Source organism: Macaca nemestrina, chromosome 17, assembly GCF_043159975.1.
Source record: "Macaca nemestrina isolate mMacNem1 chromosome 17, mMacNem.hap1, whole genome shotgun sequence".
Classification (NCBI taxonomy): Eukaryota; Metazoa; Chordata; class Mammalia; order Primates; family Cercopithecidae; genus Macaca; species Macaca nemestrina.
Window position 1 is genome coordinate 7,984,598 of NC_092141.1, and position 21,062 is coordinate 8,005,659.

At 48.8% G+C, this 21,062-nt stretch overlaps 1 protein-coding gene across 7 annotated transcripts in view; it reads left to right on the forward strand.

Annotated features, from left to right (window-relative positions):
- Nucleotides 1–21,062, forward strand: part of LOC105474439 (dynein axonemal heavy chain 2) — a 122,311-nt gene that overhangs the window by 80,947 nt on the left and 20,302 nt on the right. For all 7 annotated transcript variants that reach the window (XM_071082306.1, XM_071082300.1, XM_071082304.1 and 4 more), the window contains 15 exons: nt 1,062–1,166; nt 2,965–3,153; nt 3,687–3,772; nt 3,911–4,041; nt 4,192–4,341; nt 4,673–4,840; nt 5,074–5,234; nt 5,605–5,744; nt 7,785–7,917; nt 8,044–8,183; nt 10,367–10,577; nt 11,372–11,488; nt 11,680–11,821; nt 13,610–13,779; nt 13,931–14,047. In XM_071082306.1, the coding sequence (XP_070938407.1) occupies nt 1,062–1,166; nt 2,965–3,153; nt 3,687–3,772; nt 3,911–4,041; nt 4,192–4,341; nt 4,673–4,840; nt 5,074–5,234; nt 5,605–5,744; nt 7,785–7,917; nt 8,044–8,183; nt 10,367–10,577; nt 11,372–11,488; nt 11,680–11,821; nt 13,610–13,779; nt 13,931–14,047 (2,160 nt within the window). The remainder of the gene's footprint in view (nt 1–1,061; nt 1,167–2,964; nt 3,154–3,686; nt 3,773–3,910; nt 4,042–4,191; nt 4,342–4,672; nt 4,841–5,073; nt 5,235–5,604; nt 5,745–7,784; nt 7,918–8,043; nt 8,184–10,366; nt 10,578–11,371; nt 11,489–11,679; nt 11,822–13,609; nt 13,780–13,930; nt 14,048–21,062) is intronic.

A 21,062-nucleotide genomic window follows, 5' to 3' on the forward strand; every position in this document is an offset into this window, starting at 1 on the left:
TTCCCACACAGGAGCGTCCTGTCTCCATGACAGCAGTTCTTGGCTCCTCACTCATGAGCCAGGCGTCCTCCCTCAGTCCTGCCTCCTTTGTGGGATTCTGAGCATACTGTTTCCTTCCTTCCTTCCTTCCTTCCTTCCTTCCTTCCTTCCTTCCTTCCTTCCTTCCTTCCTTCCTTCCTTCCTTCCTTCCTTCCTCCCTCCCTCCCTCCCTCCCTCCCTCCCTCCCTCCCTCCCTCCCTCCCTCCCTCCCTCCCTCCCTCCCTCCCTCCTTCCTTCCTTCCTTCCTTCCTTCCTTCCTTCCTTCCTTCCTTCCTTCCTTCCTTCCTTCCTTCCTTTCTTTCTTTCTTTCTTTCTTTCTTTCTTTCTTTCTTTCTTTCTTTCTTTCCTTCTTTCTTTTTCTTTTCTTTTTTTTTTAGACAGTGTCTTGCTCTGTTGCCAAGGCTGGAGTGACAGGTTAATTTTATGATTTTTAGTGGACACAAGGTCTCCATGTGTTGCCCAGGCTGGTCTTAAACTCCTGGGCTCAAGAGATCCTCCTACCTTGCCTCCCAAAGTGTTGGCATTACAGGCCTGAGCCACTGCACCTGGCTGCTTCTCTTTAATCAGTGGCCATTGCGGCCTGGCTTCTGGGTTGTGTGTGTGTATATCTGGCACTCTGGGCAAAAACTCGGCTAGTGATATATTCACGTGTGTTTGAGAGAGAACACACACACCACGTGTATAGATATGTACAATTTAAAAGAAGAAAAAGAGAAAGTCTAGAAGACACAAATGTTTTTTTACTTACCTGTATTTTCTCATTTGGGTACATAGATTGTAAGGATGAAATACAGACCAATGCATTCCTGGTTCTAAAACAAGTTTCCCATGTCCCTTTCTTCTCTTCCCCTCCCCCTGCTCTGCCGCTCCATGTTCCTCTCTACCCGCTGTGTCCCGCTTCCTCTTCCCCTTCGTCCCTCCTCGCACTGTTTTCCTCCCACTCCTTTTCACCCGGCCTGTGTCGCTGCCTCTCTTGCCCGCTCCCCTCCTGCCTCTCTGCCCGCCTTGTCGCCGCTGTCTAGGAAATGTTCCTGATGGCTGCCATGGGCCCCCCTGGGGGTGGACGGACTGTCATCTCCCCAAGGCTACAGAGTCGCTTCAACATTATCAACATGACCTTCCCCACAGTGAGGACCTCATGGGGGCTGCAGGACGAGGGGAGGGTAGGAGGTGAAAATGTCTCTGTCCCAGAGAAGCAGGGGCCAGATTCCAGGGGGCCGAGGCACCCCAAGCAGAGCTCCACACAGGAAGCTGGGATGATCCGTAGGGCCGGCCTGTGCTGGCTCCTGAGCTAGGAGAGCTATGGGATGGAAGCGCACCTTCCTGACTGTGGACAAGGAAGCCTTGTAGTCCTGGTGGGCAGAGAACACGGTGAAGCCCAAGTAGACTAAGGAAGGTAGATCCTACAAAGCCCGCAGCAGTGTCAGGATTAGAGCCAGGCCAGTGAGTCACTCATCTCAGTGCAGAATTTAAGGGGGGCACCCAAGACTCTGCAATCAAGAGAAATAACATGTTCACACTTCCTTTTTTTTTTTTTTGAGACAGGGTCTCACTCTGTCGCACCCCAGGCTGGAGTGCAGTGGCATGATCTCAGCTCACTGCGGCCTCCACTTCCCAGGTTCAAGTGATTCTCCTGCCTCAGCCTCCAGAGTAGCTAGGACTGCAGGCGCCCGCCACCACGCCCGGCTAATTCTTGTATTTTCAGTAGAGACAGAGTTTCATCATGTTGCCCAGTCTGGTCTCGAACTCCTAGACTCGAGAGATCCGCCCACCTTAGCCTCCCACCACACTTGGCCTCACATTTTTTTTTCCCTGTCTGGAACATTTTTTTGATCCTATGGAGTGGGAAGGAGAACTGGAGAAGTATGTGGGGCCAAGGGATCCCAGGGGAACAGGGAAGGTATGGAGGCTTGGCCACTAGTACTGGTGAATCTGTAGTAATGCAATATTTTTTTAAAATTAAAATTAATGCCAATAATTTATGATGAGCAAAATACCACCATTTTGAATAAATACAAAATCAGTAGAGTGCAGTGCTGAGCCATATTGGAGCCTAAGGGGAAAGGAGAAATCAGTAATCCACATCTGGTCTCTATTTTAAATGTTAGTGTTTGTTCATCGTGAATATTTTGCATTCATTTTTGTTTTTAAATACTGTGTTGGCCAGGCACGGTGGCTCCCAGCTGTAATCCCAGTACTTTGGGAGGCTGAGGCAGGTGGATCACTTGAGCCCAGGAGTTTGATATCAGCCTGAGCAACATGGGGAACCCTGTCTCTACAAAAAAATATAAAAATTAGCCAGGTGTGGTGGTGCACACCTGTAGTCCCAGCTACTTGAGAGGCTGAGGTGGGAGGATTGCTTGAGCCCAGGAGGTCGAGGCTGCAGTGAACCATGATCTCACCATTGGACACCAGCTTTGAAAACAGTCTGAGACTCTGTCTCAAAAAAAAAAAAAAGTATATATATAGTGTTAAGGCTGGGCACAGTGGCTCACGCCTGTAATCTCAGCACTTTGGGAGGCCAAAGCAGGTGGATCACCTGAGGTCGGGAGTTCGAGATCAGCCTGACCACCATGGAGAAACCCTGTCTCTACTAAAAATACAAAAAATTAGCCAGGCGTGGTGGCAGGTACCTGTAATCCCAGCTACTTGGGAAGCTCAGGCAGAGAATTGCTTGAACCCATGAGGCAGAAGTTGCAGTATATATATGAATAAATAAATAAAAATGTATAAATATATAGTATGTATAATACATACAACACTATATATATAGTGTTAAAATAGTATTTATCATTTGTCTTATTTCTGAGTTTAGGATTTTTTTTGACGCCCCCTTAAATTCTGCCATGAGCCAAGCTCTTTATTGGCTTCCTTCCTGGCTAGAAGGCCAGGAGCCCTGGAGAGTGAGCCAGGGCCTATTTCTAGGAGTCCCAGATCATCCGCATATTTGGCACCATGATCAATCAGAAGCTTCAGGACTTTGAGGAAGAGGTGAAGCCCATTGGGAACGTGGTGACAGAGGCCACCCTGGACATGTACAACACCGTGGTACAGCGCTTCCTGCCCACGCCCACCAAGATCCATTACCTCTTCAACCTTCGAGACATCTCCAAGGTGACTCTCGGCCTGACCTTGCCCCTTCTGCTTGGCCCAGCCTCCGCGGAGGCATTCCCTTCTCAGACTAAGCCTTAACACTCGATAGCATGCGCACCAAAAGTCACCCCCATCCTGAAGTGCCGCGTTCCCTGGCTTTACCTTTAAAACTTCTGGGCCAAGTGCGGTGGCTCACACCTGTAATTCCAGCACTTTGGGAGGCCAATGCAGGCAGATCACCTGAGGTTAGGAGTTCAAGACCAGAGCCTGGCCAACATGGCGAAATCCTGTCTCTATTAAAAAAATATATATATATATAAAATTAGCTGGGCGTGGTGGCGTGTGCCTGTAGTCCCAGTTACATGGGAGGCTGAGGCAGGAGAATTGCTTGAGCCTGGGAGGCAGAGGTTGCAGTGAGCTGAGATTGCACCACTGCAGTTCAGCCTTGGAGACAGAGTGAGACTGTCCCAAAAAACCAAAACCAAAACCAAAACAAAAAACTTCCGGAGGGAATCTTTTTGCTCCCTGGTCCCAACAGTCCGTCCTCTTCCCAGGTGTTCCAGGGCATGCTTAGAGCCAACAAGGACTTCCATGATACCAAGTCCAGCATCACACGGCTCTGGATCCATGAATGTTTCAGGTGACATGCATGTGCCCTGACCAGACGCAGGTTTCCTTAGCCTTGCTCCCACCCCCACTTTGCTCCCAGCCTGACACTGCCTTCCCCAGGCCATTCTCCTCTTTATTCCCAGATCTCATGCCAGTTCCCTGCCCACAGAGTCTTCTCTGACCGGCTGGTGGATGCGGCAGACACAGAAGCCTTCATGGGCATCATAAACGACAAGCTCGGCTCCTTCTTTGACCTCACGTTTCATCATCTCTGTCCCAGCAAGCGTCCTCCTATCTTTGGTGAGCTGGGAGCTGTGATGACCTTGGGCTTGACACTCTTAGGACATCGGGGCTAGAAGGAGTCAGGACATGGAGTCTGAAATGTGGAGCCCTGCGGCGGGGAGGCAGACCAGGCGTTTGTGCCTCTGATCCCCTCTTCCCATGGCCCAGGGGATTTCCTGAAGGAGCCCAAGGTGTACGAAGACCTCACAGATCTGACAGTGCTGAAGACAGTCATGGAGACGGCTCTGAATGAGTATAACCTGTCACCCTCTGTGGTGCCCATGCAGCTGGTGCTCTTCCGAGAGGCTATTGAGCACAGTGAGCGCCTGCCAGTCCCACCCCCTTCCCCATCATCTCAGTGATGGGGTATGTCTAAGGAAATAGGGGTCCCTTCCCAGGTCTCCCAAATCAAGTTCCAGAAGCTGCCTTTCTCCCTGGCCGCAGATGCCCTGGGTGTGGCAGCGTGTGTTTAACAGAGAAGGTGGAGGTTAAAAGTTGAATTGCCTCCTGGGCCTTGGGCACCAACTTCTTCTCATACCTCTTGGTTCCTCTGCTTCAGTTTCAGGGACCCCAATCCCTAGCCTAGGGCCTGGAGGTCCCCTGAGTTTACTCAGCCAACTCATTACCCTCACACCCACCCCACCCCCAGTCACACGGATCGTGCGGGTCATTGGACAGCCTCGGGGCAACATGCTCCTCGTGGGCATCGGGGGCAGTGGACGCCAGAGTCTGGCCCGCCTGGCTTCATCCATCTGCGACTACACCACCTTCCAGATCGAGGTCACCAAACATTATCGGAAGCAGGAGTTCCGAGATGGTACGGCTGGGTTTCTGAAACGGTAGGAATGAAAGATCAGATGCGTACATTCCTGCAGTGATAAGAGAGGAGAGATGGCAGCCAGATGGGCAGATGTGCCCGGCCTGTGTTGAGTGTAGGATGGTGTTGCGTGTATGCTGCGGCGCGGGGAGGGTTCCTAAATCTCAGAAAAGGAATCAAGCCCAGAACGGGGAATTTGCAGTGAGTTCGTCCTCCTTCCCTCCCCTGGCCAGATATCAAGCGTCTGTATCGTCAGGCTGGGGTGGAGCTCAAGACCACGTCCTTCCTTTTTGTGGACACCCAAATAGCTGATGAGTCCTTCCTAGAGGACATCAACAACATCCTCAGCTCAGGCGAGGTGCCCAATCTCTACAAGCCTGATGAATTTGAAGAGGTAGGATTCCTTCCACACCCTCGACCAGGCGCTTCTTCCGCCGGCGTAGCTGACCCCAGAAGGACCACAGCTCCCAGAATGTGCCCCTGGAGCACCCCCACTGCCCACCTCAGCCCTGTAAGGTGGAAGGTCCCCTCCAGGGATCCTGGGCAGAGCTGCTTTAAAACCCATGCTTCAGAGCCAGGCACAGTGGCTGGAGCCTGTAGTCCCAGCTACTCGGGGGTGGGAGGTGCTGAGGTGGGAGGATGGTTTGAGGCCAGGAGTTCAAGTCCAGCCTGGGAAACACTTTGTTAGCCCCGCCTGACCTGCTGCCCCCGCTGATTCTGCCATGGAGACACCAGCCCTCTGACCCTGGGTGGCTTCTGTCCAGATCCAGTCACACATCATAGACCAGGCCCGGGCGGAGCAGGTGCCTGAGTCATCGGACAGCCTCTTCACCTACCTTATCGAACGCGTGCGGAACAACCTGCACATCGTGCTTTGCCTCAGCCCTGTGGGGGATCCCTTCAGGTGACTTCTGTGACATTCTTCTCCCAGCCCCTTCTGTGTGCTCCCTCACCCTGCTGTGGCCTCCTGTGCCTTCTGGAAATTAGTGTCAGGAATAAGAGCAGGCTCCTCTGCCCGCCTCGCCCATCTCCTTTCCGTAGGCTGTGCCCGATTTCAGGAAGCTTCTTTGCTGGACATGGGAGTCATCTGTCCTCTCTTGGTATAACTAGATTTTTTGTTTATTTTGGTGAGTGGCTTTTTGGTTTTGTTTTGTCATTGTAAATCTAATTGTCGTTAAAAACACATACTCACAGGTCGGGCACAGTGGCTCACGCCTGTAATCCCAACACTTTGGGAGGCCGAGGCAGGCAGATCACGAGGTCAGGAGATCGAGACCATCCCAGCTAACATGGTGAAACCCCGTCTCTACTAAAAATACAATTAGCTGGGCATGGTGGTGGAGGCACCTGTGGTCCCAGCTACTCAGGAGGCTGAGGCAGGAGAATCGCTTGAACCCGGGAAGCGGAGGTTGCAGTAAGCCAAGATCTCGCCACTACATTCCAGCCTGGAGGACAGAGCGAAACTCTGTTCAAAACACACACGCACACACACACACACGCACACACACACACACCCCAAAATGTATCATCTTAACCGTTTGAGTGCAGTGTTCAGCCGTGTGAAGTATACTCACACTGTTGTGTGACAGCTCCAGAGCTTTCTCATGCTCCCGAGGCCGCACTCCATACCCAGGAAACCACTGCTCCCCATTCCCTCCCCAGCCGCTGTCCCTATGAGTCTGACTTCAGATGCCTCACATAGGTGGAACCATGCAGCATTTGTCTTTCTTTCTTTTTTGGTTTGAGACGAAGTCTCGCTCTGTTGCCCAGGCTGGAGTGCAATGCTGTGATCTTGGCTCACTGCAGCCTCCACCTCTCAGGTTCAAGTGATCCTCGTGCCTTAGCCTCCCAGTAGCTAGGATTATAGGTGCTTGCCACCGTGTCTGGCTAATTTTCATATTTTTAGTAGAGACAGGGTTTCACCATGTTGGTTTGGCTAGTCTCAAACTCCTGACCTCAAGTGATCCACCCGCCTCCACCTCCCAAAGTGCTGGGATTATAGGCGTGAGGCACCGCGCCCAGCTAGCATTGGTCTTTCTGTGACTTGCTTATTTCACTTAGCGTAGTGTCCTCAAGGTTCATCCGTGTTGTAGCATGTGTCAGGATTTCCTTCTTTTTTTTAAGGCTGAATAATATTATCTTGTATGTCTATACCACATTTTCTTGATATGACTAGATTTTGAAGGGCATCAGAAACTAGGAAGAGGGCAGAGAACTTCTGCAGGGAAGCAATTTGGATTACCTTAACAAAAAAAAATGTTTTTGAGACCAAGTCTTGCTAGTCTTGCTCTGTCACCCAGGCTGGAGTACAGTGGTGCCATCTCGGCTCACTGCAACCTCCATCTCCCAGGCTCAAGTGATCCTCCTGCCTCAGCCTCTCCGGTAGCTGGGACTAAAAGTGCATGTCACCATGGCCAGCTAATTTTTGTACTTTTTGTAGAGATGCGGTTTTGCCATTTGCCTAGGATGGTTTTGAACTCCTGGGCTCAAGGGATCCATCCGCCTTGGCCTCCCAAAGTGCTGCGATTACAGGCACAAGCCCCAGTGCCCAGCCTATCCTTTTGTTTATAATGTTTGTGAACACAGCCGGGCGCTATGCTGAACTTTTCACGTGTGACACCTCATTGAATCCCCCAACCACCCTAGTCAGCATGTATTACTATTCCCATTTTAGAGACGAGGAAACTGGCATTCAAAGAGCTTAGATACTTGCTGGAGATCCACACCTCGAAAGTGTAGAACCAGGTTTTTGTGACTCCAGAACCTGTTTCTAAATGTTCTGCTGAACTAGCTCTGAAGGAACAGAATTTGGACAAGGAGATAGAGGAGAAAGGGGACGGGGCATTTTAGGTTCCTAGAAAGTGAGTGGATTCGTGTGGGGAAGCCAGTGCCTGGAGGCTGTGTCTGTGCACGGAATTTACAGCCTCTCCAAACCCCTTCCCAGGAACTGGATCCGCCAGTACCCAGCCTTGGTGAACTGCACAACCATCAACTGGTTCTCAGAGTGGCCCCAAGAGGCCCTGCTCGAGGTGGCTGAGAAGTACCTCGTAGGAGTAGACCTGGGAACTCAGGAGAATGTGAGCCCCTCCTCCCCACCTCTCATCGCACCCCCGGCCTCCCTCCTCCCCACCTCTCATCGCACCCCCGGCCTCTCTCCCACTTCCATTTCCATCTGCCTTTTCATCCTGTGTCACTGGCCTCAGATCCACAGGAAGGTGGCCCAGATCTTTGTCACTATGCACTGGTCAGTAGCTCAGTATTCCCAGAAGATGCTGTTGGAACTTCGGAGATACAACTACGTCACACCCACCAACTACCTGGAACTCGTGTCTGGATATAAAAAGTATGAAGGAGGGCAGGGGACGTGCAGGGCCAGGGAGCCTCGTGTCTTCTGAGGGCAATGGGTGAAATGAGTTGATGTGCAAGGGCAGAGACGCAAAGGCCGCAGTTCTGCCTAGGAAGTTGGGAAGAGGGAGCTGGGGCTTCCCGTGGGAGGGGCTGTCTCCAGAACCTTCTGGCTATGTTCCCCTCAGCCCCTCTCCACACCCTCTTGGCCCTTATTTTCTGGCATGAAGTTTCTCTGTCTTTTTCTCACCATAATATAACTGGAACATTGCCATAATATACCCAGTCCTTTCCTGTCTGCCTTTAATGTCTTCTAGACTTTCTACCTGTATGAGATAGAAAAAACAAAGTGTTTTCCCTACTCTTTCACTCAACACAGTACAGGCCCTCAGCATCCGTGGGGGACTGGTTCCAGGACCTCCCACGGATAGCAAAATCCACAGATGCTCCAGTCCCTGATATAGAATGGAGTATTTGCATGTAACTTATGCAGGTTCCTCCCATATACTTTGAATCCTCTCTAGATTACTTACAATACCTAATACAATGTAGATGCTATGTAAATAGTTGTTATATGTATTGTTTAGGGAATAATGAAAAGAGGGAAAAGTCTGTACATGTTCAGTGCAGATGCAACTTTTTTCGAGATTTTTTTTTTTTTTTAGAAGGAGTCTTGCTCTGTTGCCCAGGCTGGAGTGCAGTGGCACAGTCTTGGCTCACTGCAACCTCTGCCTCCCAGGTTCAAGTGATTCTCCTGCCTCAGCCTCCCTAGTAACTGGGATTACAGGCACGCGCCACCATGCCCAGCTAATTTTTTTGTTTGTTTGTTTAGCAGAGACAGGGTTTCACCATGTTGGCCTGGCTGTTCCTGAACTCCTGACCTCAGGTGATCCAGCAGCCTCGGCCTCCCAAAGTGCTGGGATTACAGGTGTGAGCCACCGTGCCCGGACTTTTTTCAAATATTTTTGATCCTCTGTTGGTTGAATCCACGGATGTGGATACGGAAAGCTGGCTGTACTTCACTTCGGACACCAGATGTGGTGGGGATTTTCCAGGGGACACTGGCTGGGTGTCCTGTAACATAATTCAATTCTGAAACGATCTACCTGGAGTTAGAGTCAGATCACACAGGTGGAGGGCGCAGTCCCACAAGACACCCTCCGCTTCAGATGCTAACCGAAAGCCCAGTGTTGTACCTGTGTTTCTGCCTGGCCGGTTATAATTCGAGGGTTCCTACCACCCCCTCATCAGGTTCAGTTAATTTGCTACAGTGGCTCACAGAACTCAGGAAACACTTCACCTACTATTGCTGACTTATTGCAAAGGATATTTTAAAAGATACAAATAAGGCTGGGCGTGGGGGCTCACGCCTATAATCCCAGCACTTTGGGAGGCCATGGTGGGCACATCACTTGAGGTCAGGAGTTCAAGAACAGCCTGGCCAACATGGTGAAACCCTGTCTCTACAAAAATACAAAAATTAGCCAGGCATGATGGCGGGTGCCTGTAATCCCAGCTACTCGGGAGGCTGAGGCGGGAGAATCATTTGAACCCAGGAGGTGGAGGCTGCAGTGAGCTGAGATCACATCACTGCACTCCAGCCTGGGCAACAGAGTGAGACTCCATCTCAAAGAAAAGAAAAGAAAAGAAGCAGTGGCTCATGCCTGTAATCCCAGCACGTTGGGAGGCCGAGGTAGGAAGATCACTTGAGGTCAGGAGTTTGAGACCAGCCTGGGCAACATAACAAGACGCCATCTCTACAAAAAAAGAAAGAGAGAGAGAGGGAAATTGTTGCAATACTGGGCCCACATTCATTCCCACAGGGAAAAAAACAGGCTGGAGCTGAGGGACGGCTGCCTGCCCTGGGCCAGCCCACCTGCCTGTTCCACAGTGGGGAACAGAGGAAGATTCTCATGTAGGGGAGGTGGTGTGATGGAGACTATTTAACAAGCTGATTCCGGTAGTGGTGTGTAGAATAAACTGGAGGAGTGAGAGCCTGAAATCAAGAAGAGCCCTCAGGAAGCTGTTGGTGATGACCCAGGCAGGAAATGATAGAATCCCGACCAGGATGGTGGTGGTAGTATTGGTGGCAACAGAAAGGAAGGTGGACTTGAGACACACGGGGAAGGTGGCTTTCCGGAAGCCCCGCCTCTCCACACCCTGTCCTATTCTCCCCCGCAGGTTGCTGGGAGAAAAACGGCAGGAGCTGCAGGACCAAGCCAATAAGCTGCGGACAGGCTTGTTCAAGATCGATGAAACTAGGGAAAAGGTACAAGTGATGTCGTTGGAGCTGGAAGATGCCAAGAAGAAGGTGGCCGAGTTCCAGAAGCAGTGTGAGGAGTACCTGGTCATCATAGTGCAGCAGAAGCGGGAGGCGGACGAGCAGCAGAAGGTCGAGGGCCCACCCCCACCCCCCCGTGCCTCACTCCCACCAGTGGTGGCTACTGCATCAGGGAACCCATGTTCCCCTTCTTAAATTTTCTTTTTTTTTTTTTTTTTTTGAGACGGAGTCTCACGCTGTTGCCCAGGCTGGAGTGCAGTGGCGCGATCTCGGCTCACTGCAAGCTCCGCCTCCCGGGTTCCCGCCATTCTCCTGCCTCAGCCTCCTGAGTAGCTGGGACTACAGGCGCCCGCCACCGCGCCCGGCTAATTTTTTGTATTTTTAGTAGAGACGGGGTTTCACTGTGGTCTCGATCTCCTGACCTTGTGATCCGCCCGCCTCGGCCTCCCAAAGTGCTGGGATTACAGGCTTGAGCCACCGTGCCCGGCCTTAAATTTTCTTTAGTAACTGGGCGCAGTGGCTCACGCCTGTAATCCCAGCACTTTGGGAGGCTGAGGCAGGTGGATCACCTGAGGTCAGGAGTTCAAGACCAAATTGGCCAACATGGTGAAACCCCATCTGTACTAAAAATACAAAGATTAGCTGGGCGTGGTGGAGGGCGCCTGTAATCCCAGCTACTCGGGAGGCTGAGGCAGGAGAATCGCTTAAACCCTGGGGGAGGAGGTTGCAGTGAGCCGAGATTGCACCACTGCACTCCAGCCTGAGCGAAAGAGTGAGACTCCATCTCAAAAAAAAAAGAAAAAAAAAATTATTTAGCTTTCTCTTTCATCTTTTCCACCAACACCATCACTCCCACCTTTGCCCAAGGCAAAGACAAAAAACCTTTGCCCTTTTTTCATCCCTAGGCCGTAACAGCCAACAGTGAAAAGATTGCAGTTGAGGAAATCAAGTGTCAGGCACTGGCTGACAATGCCCAGAAAGATCTAGAAGAGGCCCTGCCTGCCCTGGAAGAGGCCATGCGGGTACCAGGAGCGGGTGCAAGGATGGGAGCCAGGAGCTCGAGGCCCCAGGGAAGGGAATGGGCCAGCCTTCTTTGTCCTCAAAGACTCTGGGGAAATGGGAAGAAGAGGTGGCACCTCAGCTAAGTTCTGTCTCCATAAGGTCCTGTCTTACCTGCTGAGTTGCTCCCTCACTTTATCCCTTTTTCCTCCAGGCCCTGGAGTCTCTGAACAAGAAGGATATAGGAGAGATCAAGTCTTATGGACGGCCCCCAGCCCAAGTGGAGATAGTGATGCAGGCAGTTATGATTCTTCGAGGCAACGAGCCCACGTGGGCAGAGGCCAAGAGGCAGCTAGGTAAGCTAGAGACCATGAAATAAATGATTTCCGCTCGCCCAGTGTTTATTGATTGTTGGCTGTGCAGCAGACACTCAGAAAGATAGGGATGGATGAGGCACTGTTCTGACCCTCAAGAGCACAGGGCCTAGTAGAAAGGAGAGCACAGAACCTAGTAGAAGGGAGACCGTATGAATGTCAGTTAAGGTTCTTTGGTTGCCGGTCAGGTGTGGTGGCTCACGCCTGTAATCCCAAGCTTTGGGAGGGCAAGGTGGGCAGATCACTTGAGCCCAGGAGTTTGAAACCAGCCTGGGCAACATCATGAAAACCCATCTCTACAAGAAAATACAAAAATTAGCCAGGCATGATGGTGCATGCCTGTAGTCCCAGCTGCTTGGGAGGCTGAGGCAGGAGGATCGTTTAAACGCGCAAGGCAGAAGCTGCAGTGAGCCGTGATTGCGCCATTGTACTCTAGCCCGGGCGACAGAGCCAGACCCTGTCTCCAAAAAAAAAAAAAAAAAAGATGATTTAGTTGTTACTGGTATTTTCTGACTTTTTACAAAGTTACCTGTTTCTTTTCAACTTAAAAAAAAAAAAGAAAAAACTACATTTCTGATCACTTTTAGAATTTAATTATTAAATATGAAATTTTGAAAAAGATTATTTGATTGTAAGTAACAGAAAACAGCTCATCTTAATACTGACATTCAGCTTACAATGGTTTGACTTAAGATTTTTCGTCTTTACAATGGTACCCATACAATCATTCTGTTTTTCACTTTCAGTACAGTATTCAATACATTACATGAGATACTCAACACTTTGTTATAAAATGGACTTTGTGTTAGATGATTTTGCCCAACTGTAGGCTTAATGTAAGCTCTCCAAGCACGTCTAAGTTAGGCTTGGATAAATTATGACGTTCAGTAGGTTAGATACATTAAATTCATTTTTGATTTACTGTATTTTCAATGTATGATGGGCTTATCAGGAGCATCTGTATATTAAACAAAATTGTCCTAAAGATAGAAGAATGGGCCAGGTGCAGTGGCTCAGGCCTGTAATCCCAGCACTTTGGGAGTCTGAGGCGGGCGGATCACGAGGTCAGGAGATGGAGCCCATCCTGGCTAACGCGGTGAAACCCTGTCTCTACTAAAAAATACAAAAAAATTAGCCGGGCGTGGTGGCGGGCCCCTGTAGTCCCAGCTACTCGGGAGGCTGAGGCAGGAGAATGGCGTCAACCAGGGAGGTGGAGCTTGCAGTGAGCCAAAATCGCGCCCCTGCACTCCAGCTTAGGCGACAGAGCGAGACTCCATCTCAAAAAAAAAAAAAAAAAAAAAGGATAGAAGAATGTATTGCTGCATCCAAGGGCAGGAATGCCCTCAGGCCCCCAGAGGGGAACAAGATTCAGAAAATGGGAACCAGGACTCTGTGTTCCATTCTTGTGGTTTACTCTGCTGTGGGTTCCTGTAGTAGAATACAGCCTGTCAGTCTCGGTTTGGTGATTGCTGCCCTAGAAGAAAGTGCAAAGCAGAGAGAAAAAAATGTGAAGTGTAGGGTGGCTTGGCTAAGTGTTCAAGGTAAGTGGTGAGAGAGGAGCTGGGAATATTGTGGAGGACCTTGGGGGCTGAGAGGTGCCTAGAGACAGAGTCAAGTCAGAGGGAGGAACTAGGGGCCAGGTCAGATAGTTTGGCTTTAGGAACTGAGCCCAGGAAAAATGTGGCTAAGCATGCATAGTGGAGGTGAAACTGTTGGACAAGGAGGATGGCATTAGGCCTCTGGCTAAGGCCCCTAATCTTCATCCCACAGGGGAACAGAACTTCATCAAGTCACTGATCAACTTTGATAAAGACAATATCTCAGATAAGGTTCTGAAGAAGATCGGGGCCTACTGTGCCCAGCCTGACTTCCAGCCTGATATCATCGGCCGTGTCTCCCTGGCTGCCAAGTCCCTCTGCATGTGGGTGCGGGCCATGGAGGTAAGGGTGTCCGGGCTGGGGCAGGGCGGTAAGGAGGGCAGGCCTGGGAGAAGGGTGGATGCACAGACCCAGGTGGAAGGAGGGGATGCCTGGAGGTGAGGGGGTTGGTGGGTTGGTGGGCGACCCCCACAGCCTGACTGTCTCCCCGAAGCTGTACGGGCGGCTGTATCGGGTGGTGGAGCCCAAGCGGATCCGGATGAACGCTGCCTTGGCTCAGCTTCGGGAGAAGCAAGCAGCGCTTGCTGAGGCCCAGGAGAAGCTGCGGGAGGTGAGCCGATCACCTGTCTTTTCCACGGAGGTCCCTCTCCCTGAATTCTGGATTGCTTCATTAAGCATTTGTTTTTTCCCATCTAATTCTACCCCACTTCCCCATGTCCTATGCCATTCCAGTCCTGTCTCCTTCCCACTCTGTGCCCTGTTTAGACTGGGCTGCCTCTGGCTCAGAAAGCTAAGTCGATTGCAGAGGGTTATAAAGGCTCAGAGGCACTGTGACCCAGGAGCCCTTCCAAAGATTGGCTTGGGAGCTGGCGATCTCTGTCACACCCTTCGGAGTTGAGGCCTGAGATATTAACTGATGAAATCTGTGTGGCAAATTGGTCTTTGCCAGGGGGATGGGTCAAGAGTGTCTGTGTCGCTTCTGTGGACCAAGAACAATGTGAGAGTGTCTGTGCATATGTTGTGTGGGGACAGGCTCTCCCAGAGGCCAAGTGGGTTAGTTACCGTGAGAAGTGTGGGCAACCCAGGTGATCTCCTGCAAGATGCATGCATGAGGCTGGTCGCGGCGGCTCACGCCTGCAATCCCAGCACTTTGGGAGGCCGAGGTGGGTGGATCACCTGAGGTCACGAGTTCAAGACCAGCCTGGCCAACATGGTAAAACCCCATCTCTACTAAAAATGCAAAAATTAGCTGGTCATGGTGGCGGGCGCCTGTAATCCCAGCTACTTGGGAGGCTGAGGCACGAGAATCGCTTGAACCCGGGAGGTGGAGGTTGCAGTAAGCCAAGATCACACCACTGCACTCCAGCCTGGCGACAGAGTGAGACAGTCTCAAAATAAATAAATAAATAAATAAATAAATAAATAAATAAATAAATAAATAAAGATACATGCATGAGTAACTCCTGAACCAGCCAGAATGGGCAAGTGCCATTATCCAAAGAATTCAAAATTCTTCCAGTTTATCATTTGATTTTTTAAATGATTGATTTAATAATACTACACTATCCCCAAGGTAATACAGTTACATGGTTTGAAGTGTGAAAGGTACAAAGAAGTATCCAATAGGAAGTCTCCCCCCGCCCACCTTCTGTTCTCTAGCCACCAGCTTTCCTCTCTGAAAGCAGCCGATATTACCGTCACCCAGGCTGGAGAGCAGTGGTGCAATCTCAGCTCACTGCAACCTCCGCCTCCTGGGTTCAGGCGATTCTCCTGCCTCAGCCTCCCGAGTAGCTGGGATTACAGGTGCCCGACACCACGTCCGGCTGATTTTTGTATTTTTAGTAGAGACGGGGTTTTGCCATGTTGGCCAGGCGGGTCTCAAACTCCTGACCTCAGGTGATCTGCCCACCTCAGCCTCCCAAAGTGCTGAGATTACAGGTGTGAGCCACCATGCCCACCCCCAAATATACCTTTTAATAGAACTTCACAACTAGGCACTGTGCTGATACCTGGGCCCTGCCCCAGCTCAATTAAGTAAGAATCCCTGGCAGAGCCTAAGGATCAGCATTTTAAAAGCTTTCCTGTCAGAGCCTACCAGAGGTGGGAATGCTTATGCATAGTACTGAGGCTCAGGTCTGAAAAGAGGCTCAGAGCCCAATTACGTTGCAGATCAGAAAAAAATTTTGAGTAAATAGCTTTAGCCATTACTCACTTGTCAGCTAGTTCTGATATACAACAAGGGTTACAAACCAGTGGCGTAGATAGGGCCCCAGAAGGCTTTGAAATGGGTCAGAACAGAATCTTAATATATTTCAAGGCAACTGTATCCCCAAGTCTGAATATTCCCATTTTTTTCCTATTTTGCATTCCAAATTATGTCTTAATCTACTTCAGGGCAACTGTATCCCCAAGGTAGAATATTCACATTTTTTTCCTATTTTGCATTCCAAATTATGCCTAGTCACATTGTCCAACATAACATATCAGAGGCCATGCAGTTCAATTAAATGACAGCATTAAAACACTCCAATAATAACCATACACAGAAATTCCACAAATTTGAATATAACCCCCAGGGAGAAATTAAATTTCAAAGATTAAATAAATCCCTTGGTAAACTAAAGTCCAAAGAAATGGAAATTCGAAATCAACTAATCTTGCTTTTGTGAGTTAAAAATCTAGAATTCAACCGTCTGAAGTTAAAGTCCCCAAATCATCCTCCCCAACTTCCTGTTCTGCTCAGTCTCAGCTCAGGGGTTATCTCAGTTCATTTGGGCTCCTATAGCAAAATACTGGGTAATTTATAAATAACAGACATTGATATCTTACAGTTCTGAAGGCTGGAAAGTTTAAAATCAAGGTGCAAGTACATTCAGTGTCTGGTAGGGCCAGTTCCTCATAGATGATGCTTAGGTGTGTCTTCACGTAACAGAAGGGACAAACAAGCTCTCTTGGGCTTCTTTTACTAGGGCACTAATCCCATTCCTGAGGGCCCCACCCCCATGACCTAATCACCTCCCAGATGCCCCACCTTCCAACACCACTGCACTGGGGATTAAGTTCGAAAATGAATTTGAGTGAGACGTGAACATTTGGACTGTAGCGGGGTGGGGGTTCTCTGGGTAGATCAGTTTTCTTAAGCTAGGCTGTCTCTCCCTGGAAAAGGATGTTGTTCCTCAGGACCTCAGAGGCTGTATTAGTTCAGAATGAAGTCTCTCATGAGCATTATTTGAGATTCAAATAGAATTCAAGGGTCTTAATAAGGCATGCACAGCTTGCAGATAAAATTATGTTGCCAAAATTCTGGTTATTACTGTTGCCAGAGACCATAGAAGAAACTCAATAGCATTTGAGGCAATTAGGATACATAGAGAAAATCTTGGTTTTAGCTCCACCAAAATGTCAGTTATCTGGAACTATAACTTGTGCACTTAAATTTAACTAGGAGAAATCTTTAGCAATAGATTAATATAAGAGATACAATCCAACCATCAAGCATTTACTGGATCGGGGGTTATAAATCCACATATGTATACCTTCTTTTCTTAGGGGGTTGATCGTTGTAAAATACATATAAAATATATCATTATAACCATTTTAAAGTGCACAATTCAGGCCGGACTTGGTGGTTTATGCCTGTAATCCCAGCTCTTTGGGAGGCAGGGGCTGGGGGATTGCTTGAGCCTAGAAGTTCGAGATCAGCCTGGGCAACATAGAGAGACTGTGTCTCCACAAAATAGAAAAAAATTAGCCGGACACAGTGGCGCACACCTGTAGTTCCAGCTACTTGGAAGGCTGAGGTGGGAGGATCACTTGAGCCCAGAAGGTTGAGAGTGCAGTGAGCTATGATTATGCCACTGTCCTCCAGCCTGGGCAACAGAGCAAAATCCTGCCTCAAAAAATAAAGATAAAAATAAAGCCAGGTGCGGTGGCTCACGCCTGGAATCCTAGCACTTTGGGAGGCTGAGGCAGGCGGATCACCCAAGGTCAGGAGTTTGAGACCAGCCTGGCCAACATGGTGAAACCCTGTCTCTACTTAAAAAAAAAAAAAAAAATTGCTGGGCGTGGTGGTGGGCACCTGTAATCCTAGCTACTTGGGAGGCTGAGGCAGGAGAATCGCTTGAACCCCGGAGGCGGAGGCTACAGTGAGCTGAGATTGTGCCATTGCACTCCAGCCTGGGTGACAAGAGTGAGATTCTGTCTAAAAAAAAAAAAGAAAGAAAGAAATAGCCTAAAATGGATACACCAGGCAGCAGCACTATAGACTATGCTTGTATATGTATAGAATACCTCTGGAAGGAGAGTCAAGAAACAGGTAACACTGGCTGCCTCTAAAGAAGGAAGCTGGCTGAGTGGAGAACAGGGTTAGAAGGAAGACTTTTCATACCCTCACGCCCTTGGACCTTTTGAATTTTTGATAGCTATTCAAAAATTCACAAAGTAAACAAAATTTAAAGGAATAAGAAATAACAGTGTGAAGATGTGCTTATGCCTGTACATGAATTACTTTTTTTTCTTTTGTAGTTTTTTTTTTTGGGGGGGGGCGTGTAGAGACAGGGTCTTGCTGTGCTGCCAGGGGTCTCAAACTCCTGGCCTCAAGCAGTCCTCCTGCCTCTGTCTCCCAAAGTGCTGGGATTACAGGCGTGAGCCACCATGCTCGGCCTTGTACACGGATATTTATTACAGCATTGTTAATAGCAGAATGTTGGAAAAACACAAATGTGTATCCGTAGGAGACTTGTTACATAAATCATAGTTCAATCTCACACAAGAGTATTTTGCAGCTGCTAAAAACAATGAGGCAGCTCACAAGAACTGATTTGGTAACAAGCAAAAAAAAAAAAAAAATAGTAAAGTACAGTGTTATAGCATAGAACCACTGATTAAAAATTCATTTATTCAGGGCGGGCACAGTGGCTCATGCCTGTAATTCCAGCACTTTGGGAGGTTGATGCAGGTGGATCACTGGAGGTCAGGAGTTTGAGACCAGCCTGGCCAACATGTTAAAACCGTGTCTCTACTAAAAATACAAAAATTAGCTGGGCGTGGTGGTGCACGCCTGTAATTCCAGCTACTTGGAAGGCTGAGGCAGGAGAATAGCTTGAACCTGGGAGGTGGAGGTTGCAGTGAGCCAAGATGGCGCCACTGCACTCCAACCTGGGCGAGAGTGTGAGACTCTGTCTAAAAAAAAAAAGATATATATTTATTCAAAAAAATATGTGAGTGCTGGGCATTATTTTAGGTCTAAGGATTCAGTGGTGAACAAGTCCCTGCCTTCACCGTGCTTGTTTTCTTTATGTATAAACAATTCTGTGCATGGACTATTCTAGAAAGCTACATGGGAAACTAGGGCAGGGTCTGGGACCAGGCTCAGGAATGGCAGGAAGACTTCCCCTTCACCATATGCATTTTTGTTCCTTTTGGATTTTGATTTATGTAAATATATTCACTATTCAAAAAAAAAATCACAGGTAGTAAAAATTATTTTCTGAGATATGACAAAGATTTTATTAGGTATAATAGTGTTGTAGTTATGCAGAAAAATGTCCTTATTATTATTACTTTTAGAGATGTGTTATGAAGTATTTAGGCTTGAGATTTCATGAGTTTTAAATTTACTTTAAGATACTTTGGCAAAAAACAAGTAGATGAAATATATATAGCAAAATGCTAACTGTGAAATCTAGCTGATGGGTGTTTCTAGGTTTAAAAGTTTTCATAATAATTTTTAAAAATTTAAAGCTCCAAAGAGATTAGCATACTTTAAAAATAGAGGCATAGGCATATTTTTCAGAGATATGGAAGTAACAACCAGCATAAATAAAAAGAAAAGTGGTTAAAAAGTAGTTTGCCATGGTTGGGCATGGTGGCTCACACCTGTAATCCCAGTACTTTGGGAGGCCGAGGCCAGAGGATCACCTGAGGTCAGGAGTTTGAGACCAGCCTGGCCAACATGGTGAACTCCACCTCTACTAGAAACACAAAAATTGGCCAGGTGTGGTGGTACGCACCTGTAATCCCAGCTACTCAGGAGGCTGAGGCAGGAGAATCGCTTGAACCCAGGAGGCAGAGGTTGCAGTGAGCCAAGATTGTGCCATTGCACTCTGGTCTAGGTGACAAGAACAAGACTCCGTCTCAAAATAAACAAACAAACAAAGTAGTTTGCCTCAGAGGAAGAAGTCTGGCTGTGGGAAAGATGGTCTAGATGCTACTTTTCCTGTAACGTCTTTTACGTCATTTAGGTTTTAATCTCGTGCATGTGTTTCTTTTCTTTTCTTTCTTTCTTTTTTTTTTTTTTTTGAAGAAAAAAAAAAAGAGAGATTGGCCAGGCTGGTCTCGAACTCCTGACCTCGTGATCTGCCCGCCTTGGCCTCCCAAAGTGCTGGGATTACAGCCATGAGCCACCAGACCCGGCCACATGTATTTCTTGTATAAGAAATCAACAATGACAACACCACCACTGCACATAAAATAAATAATGAAATATAGAACTGTCTATAAAAAAAAACTGTCTATAAAAAATATAACTGTTGACGAGTTGATGGGTGCAGCACACCAACATGGCACAAGTATACATATGTAACAAACCTGCACGTTGTGCACATGTACCCTAGAACTTAAAGTATAATAATAATGGCCGGGCGCGGTGGCTCAAGCCTGTAATCCCAGCACTTTGGGAGGCCGAGACGGGCGGATCACGAGGTCAGGAGATCGAGACCATCCTGGCTGACACAGTGAAACCCCGTCTCTACTAAAAAATACAAAAAAACTAGCCGGGCGAGGTGGCGGGCGCCTGTAGTCCCAGCTACTCGGGAGGCTGAGGCAGGAGAATGGCGTGAACCCGGGAGGCGGAGCTTGCAGTGAGCCAAGATCACGCCACTGCACTCCAGCCTGGGCGGCAGAGCGAGACTCTGTCTCAAAAAAAAAAAAAAAAAAAAAAAAAAAAAAAAAAAAAAGTATAATAATAATAAAAAAAAAAACTGTCGCCGGGCGCGGTGGCTCAAGCCTGTAATCCCAGCACTTTGGGAGGCTGAGACGGGCGGATCACGAGGTCAGGAGATGGAGACCACCCTGGCTAACATGGTGAAACCCCGTCTCTACTAAAAAATACAAAAAACTAGCCGGGCGAGGTGGCGGGCGCCTGTAGTCCCAGCTACCCGGGAGGCTGAGGCAGGAGAATGGCGTGAACCCGGGAGGCGGAGCTTGCAGTGAGCTGAGATCTGGCCACTGCACTCCAGCCTGGGCGACAGAGCGAGACTCCGTCTCAAAAAAAAAAAAAAAAAAAAAAAAAAAGAGAAACGAACAAAACAAAATGAAAAGAACTATCGAGCAGCCTGGATGCCTCCCTATTGACAAATCTCCACAAGTGAAATTACAGTCAGAATGTCGGTGATGAGGGCGGGCCCAGCTGGATCACATGATCCTGGTGACTGGCAGGTGTTGGAGCCAAGACCCCTGAAGCATCGGGCTCCCTCAGGGTTAGACCCCACACCCACGTGTGGGGTTGCCGCGCAACCCCTGCTGGCTCCCAGCAAGTGTTCTTCTGAATGGCCAGATGAGCACTTGCCTCCTGAGTGATACCTTCCTTCTTTAGGTGTTAATGGTGTCTATCAGGTCACTACCAA